Source organism: Poecilia formosa, unplaced genomic scaffold, assembly GCF_000485575.1.
Source record: "Poecilia formosa unplaced genomic scaffold, Poecilia_formosa-5.1.2 Scaffold547, whole genome shotgun sequence".
In the NCBI taxonomy this organism is placed as follows: Eukaryota; Metazoa; Chordata; class Actinopteri; order Cyprinodontiformes; family Poeciliidae; genus Poecilia; species Poecilia formosa.
Genome location: NW_006800486.1, coordinates 325,632 through 333,818, shown reverse-complemented (window position 1 = coordinate 333,818; position 8,187 = coordinate 325,632). Strand labels below are relative to the sequence as shown.

The window sequence follows — 8,187 nt, the reverse complement described above, 5'->3', positions numbered from 1 at the left end:
CTGAGGCTGAGGAACAGGAAGCTGAGGCTCAGGAACCGGAAGCTGAGGCTCAGGAACAGGAAGTTGAGGCTGAGAAACAGGAAGCTGAGGCTCAGGAACAGGAAGTTGAGGCTGAGAAACAGGAAGCTGAGGCTCAGGAACAGGAAGCTGAAGCAGTTTGCCGCTCTGCTGCGTTCAGGAGAGTCAGTCAAACCGTTTACCGGAACAGATTTAGTTTGTCTCTAAATCCAAAATTATTCACATCTCTTCTTTACTTTCACTACGACTCAGAAAGTTCAGCTTTAACATCTTAAAGATAATCTACCAGTCAGCCTGACGTCTCAGCAGCAACAGGAAGGCCGATCTGACGGTTGTCTGCGTAGAAATGACAGAGGCGGCCATGTTTGCGACGCAGACGGAGCAGATCTGGAGAAATGGAGCGAACAGAAGAGGAAACAGCAGCCCTCCCAGGACTGAACGTCCCAACAGAGAACCACCAGAAACCCACCAGCTCCATCTCAGATTCGGGCCTCAGTCTGCAGGTCAAAGGTCACAGTCGGAGGACAAACAAAATGTAAAACAGCACAAACCGATGAAGCTGAGAAGTTTATCTGGAATCCATCGAGTTTGGAGACCAAAAAGGAAAAAAACAGCAAAATCAAAACTCAAACCAACTGTTCAGCTCGGTGGAGGAGGAGTCATGATGTGGGCTCGATTTACAGCCACCAGAACCAGGAACCTTGTAGTCAAAGGTAGCTTAAAACGTAAAGAATTAAGCTGTTTCAATGGCCTAGTCAAAGTCCAAACATGCTGAAAGCCGTGTGGTTTGATCGTTCCTGGAAAGTCAGATTTACTCCATCTTTAAACGTCAGGAGGTGAAAAATAAACAGCGGTGAGTATTTATCTAATAATGACAGAAACTAGTGAGTTACTGACTGATTTAATGTCAGGATGGAAAATCTCAGCTTGACTCATTAAAGTCTTTGTGCTGTGTCTGACCTGGAATAAAAGCTTCCCCAGTGATGGATGTTGGAGAGTCCGTGGAAATGTTCAGTCTTTGTTTGGTGTTTACCTGAACGTCTGACCTGATGCTAGCAGCAGCTGGGCCTTTCATTTCCAAAACACTGAAACATTCAGCCTGATAAAAGACCCGCAGGTCAGAGACAAGACATGACAAAGAGTCTTTATTATTCTGTTTCTGGAACCGTTTTCACTGAAATGTTCTGGGAACCTCAGCTGAGCATCTGAATAGCAGTAAAATTATTCAGTGACCTTAATGCAGCCTAAACTCATCACTATGTGAATATTATTCTGGGGATTTTTAATAGATTCAGCCAATAAAATGGCGACAACTGCTTTTATGAGAAGCTAAGTTAAGAATAAATTAGCTAAACTAAAATAAGACAGGATGAACTAAGCTAAGCTAAGCTATGTTTAGCTAAGCTAATATAAACAAAGCCAAGTAAGCTAAGTTATGCTTTTCATAGTTAAGAAAAGCTTAGCTATGGTAAAGAGGCTAAATTAATCAAAGAAAGTTTAGGCTAATTAGATGTGATCAACGGAGCTAACACTAGTGACGTTTAGGTATGCTAAGCTAATGTTAAATAAGGTAAGATGAACTAAGATAAGCTGGAATACACCGAGTTAAAACAATGTTAGCTAACATGGGGAATGTTGATTTGAGCTGAAAAAAGCTTAACTGGGAATAATAAGTAAATAAAATACATTAAGCTAATGCTAAGCTAAGAACTAGGCTAAAATAAATCAGTCTAAGGTTGTGTCCAAACTCAGGGCTCCATCCTTAAAAAGATCCGGCCTGTTGACCGTCCCGTCCTCCGGCTACCGATAAACACAAGTTGGTAAGTTTTATATTAAACTTATTCTATTATTTTTAGTTTGTAAATTATTTAAATAAATTATATTTTTTACAAAAATATTAAAAGTGACAAAGCCTAATAACATAATAACCGCTGAGCTTTTGCTACAAGAACCAAAACCTTCCCTTCAGCCTGCAATGCATCCTGGGATAGATTCCACCAGGCCTGTGGTTCAAATCGGGAGAAGCAGGAAGTCCGGACGGCCTTCGTCACATCGGCCTGCAGGAAGTTTTCTAAAGTTTTGGGGTTTTTCAACTCGGATGGAAATCGATGTGTTTTAGACTAAATTTACAGATTTTGTTTTCCAATGCAAAAGGTAAATTTAGTGGTTAGTTTTGTGTCACAATGTTGGGAACAAAAAGGTTCTCTGATATAAAACTCATTATTCCTTGAAATTAGGAGCCTTTTATGCCTGATGTAGGGATTAGAGGCCAAAACTCCAAAAATACAGAAAAAAACTATTAAAGTAAAACAAAAAGAACCTTCAAAGCCTGGAGAATAAGAAATACAGAAAATAATTTTAAAGGTAAATGAAAGTTTGGATGGGAAAATAATAAAAAATATGAATCAGGAGAATTAATCTGAACTGTTTGTGATCCACATGATGGAGAACATGAATTCAGGACGGCCGAGCAGACTGTGTGTGTGTGTGTGTGTGTGTGTGTCCTGACGTCAGCTGCAGCCGCAGCTCCAACCTGACGTTGTCTGGTCCGTTTAGGAAGCAGCAGCATCACAGCTCTGACACACAGAAACATCTCCAGAGCAACCAGCAGCCGTCAACAGCAACCTGGGTCCAACAGGAAGTTCTGATTCCACCGCCCAAACGCCGCCCGCCCGTCCCGACCCCCCTCTCGCCGCAGCGGGCTCACCTTCGTCTTCGATGAAGTCCTTGATGGAGGCCCAGGTCTTGTTATTGCAGAAGAAGGAGGTGTTGGCCGGCAGGCTGCCGTTGATGCAGTGCTCCGTGCTGCGGACGCATTTCTGTCGCAGGTTTCCCATGAAGAGCTGCAGGCCGATGAGGGCGAAGACGCTCAGGCAGAAAACGGTGAGGATCATGACGTCAGCGAGTTTCTTCACCGACTGGATCAGAGCGCCGACGATCGTCTTCAGGCCTGAGGAGCGCCGCGGGGCCAGTTAATACTTTATAGCCGCTTTTAAACCGTAATGTCAAACAGCTAGGCTTGGTAAGCAGCAGGGGAAGATGGCCGCCCTCTGATGCATGTCTAAACACAAACTCAGTGACACGATGGAGGATGAATTTGATCCAACAGGGAACATTTGAGTTTTAGGCTGATTTTCCCTCCTGACAGCCCGGTAGACCTGGTTCTATTGGAACCAAAACTTCACTGCTGTTCATTTCTACTGCTAGCGCTAGGCTAGCATGTTAGCTTTGGTTGCATGTACCCAGAATGCCCTGCGCTGTTCTCCACTTCCTGCTTTTGGAGCGGTCTCTGGTCCGCTTGGTGTTCACTTCAACCGAACCGGACTTTCTAGTTCAGGGGTCACCAAAGATGGTACCGGACCATCAGGCGGGAAACAGCCTTAGGGTTTGGATCACTGTTAGGTCAGGATTTTAGGGGGTAAAACTGAGGGGCGGCCATCTTTATCCAGGCTAATAAACAAATGAAATGATCATGCATCTATATCATGAATAAAAGGATAAATAAGACATTCCTCCTGCTGAAAATCACCAACTTCACCCTCTAAAACTCCTGGAGTTACACTGAGACACACAGAGGAAGTCGGTCAGAACAACAGGAACAAACACCGAACACAGACCAGCTGACAGCCGTCCAAACGTTACCATGTCAGAAACTCCTCCGTTTCCAGGGTTTGAATGTTGTTCAGCTGCTTCATCACAAACAGACCTGACCCTGTTTCCAGCGCCTGTTAGCTAATGACTGAATGCTGTGGTGTTGAACAGAGCTGTAACAGAACCACAGAGGAACAACAAGGCGCCTTGCTGTTCTGAACCTGACATGCAGAGTGGACACACAGAGGCTCAGAACGACCCGAAACTTCTGCACGGCGACACTACCACCGACTCATTCTCACTTCTGTCCAAAAGGAAAACATCCACAGTCTAATCAGTTTCATTTTATTCTTGATTCAGACAAATCATAAATTAATATCAATGATTAGCGTCCAAACTAAACTCAAACGTTTCTGCTTCAGTTTTATGACAGTTTGTCATAAAACCTCCATGTAGAGAAATTCAGCTGGAGGAAACGGATCCATTTGGTTTCTGTTTAAGGGAAACATGAGGAACAGGCCGATGTCCTGCAGGAAGAACCAGGACTGGACTCAGTGTGAGAGGTTCGCTTCCTGCCCACTGGAATTGTGGGAAGGAAAAAAATGTAGGAAATTTTTACGCTCTACTTTGAAATCTCAACCAAACCTGGAGGGTTTCAGCAAGTACTTTATGTTTTAGTAAAGAAAACATCTGACAGAAAGATTCATGAAATGAAGCAGAGAAGTTTGTGAAAATCAACATTTTGTCCAGAACTGTCCTGTCGTTATTTTAAGACATATTTTATGTCAGAAACAATAATCTGGACATCAATAATCCATATAAAAAGTGTTTGTGGGTTTTGCTAATTTCAGCTCAGATTTAAAATCCTTCCTCTGGTTCTCTGCTGTTGGCAGCAAAGCATTTCTGGCCTCTGCTGTCCACTCGGTGTCAATAAGCGCCTCACGTTTCTGCATACTACCTCTGAGCTAATTTCCAGGAATGACAAAGCAGATAGATGAGCTTCAGTGGGGAGTATGCAGCAGGAGATATGAAACACAGCCACTTATTTCTAGCAGCTCGGCGGGTCAGGAGGGCGGCGCTCCGTCTCCCTCGTGTTTCTCACCTGGGATGACTGAGATGGTTTTGAGCGCGCGCAGCACCCTGAACGTCCTTAAGGCTGACACATTACCCAGGTCCACAAACTCAGTGACATATCTGCAACAAGCCGGGAGACAAAAGCACAAAAACAGACACACACAGAAGGATGTGACCACATGGAGCAACGAGCCGACACGCAGGGAGAATCAGAGAGACGGAGATCCAGGCAGAGACAGGAAGAGCAGTGGAGCCTCTACAGCCGCATGAGGAAGGAGAAATCAGACAGAAAAGCTTCACACGATCAAGACTGGAGGAAAATTCACCGCAGGCTGAGAGTTTCATCCTCAAAAATAAATATTCACAGCAGATGCCATCTAACTTTTGTTTGCTTTTGGTATGCTGATCAGATTATTATAGTTTTGTTATTTTGCTGCTGATTTTGTGAGCTAGCAAACCGCTAATTAGCAAGATTAAGCTAAAAATGTTAGCTCTTTTTTATTTATTTATATTGAGTTAAATGTGTTGGGAAAGAAACATAAGATATTAAAATTTGACAATAAATAAAAAAATATCCATCAAATATTACAGTTAGCTAACTGTAATTATTATGTTTTATGCTAGTAATTAGCATAAAATCATAGCATATGATGTTCAGTTTAAATGTACCTGCTAGCTTAGACAACAAAGTATTAAACTATATATAAAGGATTTGTTGTTCACTTTTACTTTCAACTGATAACTGCAAAAATATTAAACACAAATATTTAGTATAATACAAACTAACCGCACATATGTAGAATGTGTACAGAATGAAACAAACTGTCTAAAATGATAACATGCTCTTTCACTTGTAATAAATGTTTAATTGTTAACTTAGCTCCCAATTAGCTCATCAGTATTTTATAGCCAATCATTTTATCAGCCTGTTAGCTAGCAAAATGGCTAATTAGCAAAATTCACCTGAAACATTTCCTTGGAATAGACTGATTTAAAGATTTAAGAAACTTTAATACGCATTTTAACTGCAAATAAAAACATTGAATGTGCCGGAAAAATGGCAAAAATAGATAAAAATTCAAGCAAAATTGTGCATTACATGCTAAAATGAATCATCATAAAAATAGAAACATTTTCATTTAAGGATTGTCTGCATAAAAAAATCTGATTTATTACGTATGTGTAACTATTGAGGTAATCAGATTACATTATTTTCTTAGCTACTCGCATTTTATTACATTTTTAGCAAACACTTAATCCAAAAGTTAGCATCACAAAAGCAAACATTTATAGGAGTGAAAGGAAAATTTGTAATAAATTCCAGAGCTAGAGGAATATTTCCTTCGTTCTCCAGCTAATGACCAGGTGCTCAGCTTAGCTTTATCTGACTTTTCCTTCTGTACTGTTCCTTTAAGACAGATCAGGTGACCTGTGACCTCTGACAGGGCGGACAGTGGGGGGAGAGCAGGTAGGCTGGAGCTGCAGGACATGGCAGACACGGACGGACAGCAGATGACGTTCACACTAACTCTCTGGTGCTCTTTGAATGAGCTGCCCATGTCGCCCCCTGGTGGTGAGGCCTTACCTGGGATGACTGAGATAGTTTTCAGGGCTCTCAGCACTCTAAACGTTCGCAGCGCCTGCAGGTTTCCTACTTTGATAAACTCTGTTAACATCCTGCAGGGAGCAGGGCGGTGGTTTCCAACAAACGACAAAAGAAGACAAAGATAAGAAAGTCTAAAGATCCTCTTAGAGTATAATTTCTAAATATTTTGCCTCTGATTGGTCATAAAGTAACGTTGACCTGCAGATCAAAGTTTGAGACATAATGAAGCTACAGCTGTCATGAGAACACGGTGGAGGTCCTGTCATGATCTGGGTCTGGTATCCAGGAGCATTAGTGGCAGTCATTAAACTTTATGAAACAATTATATCATTAAATGTCACATAAAAGGCCAGAACATTGAAAGATATCACACCAAATATCGACTTTATTTAAAACTAAAGTAAAACATGAACCTTCTGTTGGATTTTACTTATTTTCTCACAAAATGTTTTCTAAATATGAAATTTAAGTCACATTTAGGAGGAATTTACATTTTGAATACTTTGTTATCAAGCAAGTTTTATTTTTAGAGCAGTTAGGCTAACATGAGAGTTAGCTTAGCATAGAGGAGTGGCATTATTTTTAAAAATGATTTCAGAAGATTGGAAAATAAAATGATCAAGGTAACTGAAATGTTAATAAGAATATGTTTGAAGAAAAATAAATTAAAATGTATTTTTAAATACTAAGCTATTAAGTTTCATGCTAAGTTTTTCTAAGTATTTTTGTTTATTTTTACATTTGTTATGCTAATCATTGCTAATTTTATGTTTATGACTTTTCTTGCTGTGTTTTAAAGTGTTAAAAGCCAAACAGTGTTTGTTTTTAAATAGTTGATGGTGTTGAGCTGTGATCTGCTCTGATGGAACCTGTGGAGGCCGGCGCGGCGCGGCGCGGCACGGCGCGGCACGCCGCCGGCCTGTTGGGCCTCAGTTAAGCTCAGTCATCTGATCCTGGAGCTGCTAATGGATCTGCATCCCGGCTCCGATTTCAGCAGGTTTGATGCTGCAGTGATTTAATCACAGTGATGGTGACAGACGGACCGGTTCCACCGCTCCGTAAGCGACCTGCTGACCTTCCTCACTGCGTTCCCACGCTTCTCCCCTCCGACCGGTCCGGTTCTGACCGACCGGGTCAGAGCCAACGTTCCTCCATCAGAGGAGGCGTCTCTGAAACGTTTCACTCTGATGGTTACGCTGCGGGTCGGGCATCGATGTGGCGACTCACCGCCTGATCCCGGGCTGCAGCGGATTCCCATCAGTCAGAGACGAGGTCAAAGGTCAGGCTGGGGGAGAAAAAGCCTCAGAGCTGAAGGTCGTTTTATATTTGTCAGCTGAGTTCTTCCTTCTGTTCACTTTCTGCTGAATTCCCTTCAGTTTTATTTTCATATTTCAGAGAATGAGCCAAAAATCCTTTACAGGCCAAATCCCAGAGGAGACGAGAAGATCAAACATGTCTGATCCCCTATTCCAGCAACTCTACTTACAACCAGACAGAGGAGCAGCAAAAGCAAAGGCGGTGGATCAGCAGAGCTAGATAAGAACTGATGGAGTCATCCAGATATTGAGCTGTTAGCATGTCAAAGCAGCCGCAACATTCTTCAGTCAGAGGTGTCTTCATGGAGGTTGTAAGACTGACTGCTACTGGACTGAAGGTGATCTGGGCCCCAACATTTCATTTCTCTTCAGGATAAATTAATTTATCTGAACTCAATTTTTCGTTTAAAGATTAATTACATCAGAAAGTTTAATTTTTCCTGAATCAGTTTTTATTTGCATTATTTTTCCAGTTTCTTCACAATCACAGCTTGATGTGATGCCGGTTCTGATGGTTCTGATGCCGGTTCGGATGCTGGTTCTGATGACGGTTCTGATGACGGTTCTGATGACGGTTCTGAT

The 8,187-nt window shown here is 42.0% G+C and overlaps 1 protein-coding gene across 1 annotated transcript in view; it reads right to left on the bottom strand.

Moving 5' to 3' along the window:
- The window catches only part of LOC103129447 (sodium channel protein type 3 subunit alpha-like), a 51,443-nt gene that overhangs the window by 3,929 nt on the left and 39,327 nt on the right, over positions 1-8,187 (bottom strand). Inside the window, exons 7-8 of the mRNA XM_016665070.1 lie at positions 4,712-4,803; positions 2,726-2,968 (exon numbers count right to left, since the gene is read on the bottom strand). Coding sequence (XP_016520556.1) covers positions 2,726-2,968; positions 4,712-4,803 — 335 coding nt within the window. The remainder of the gene's footprint in view (positions 1-2,725; positions 2,969-4,711; positions 4,804-8,187) is intronic.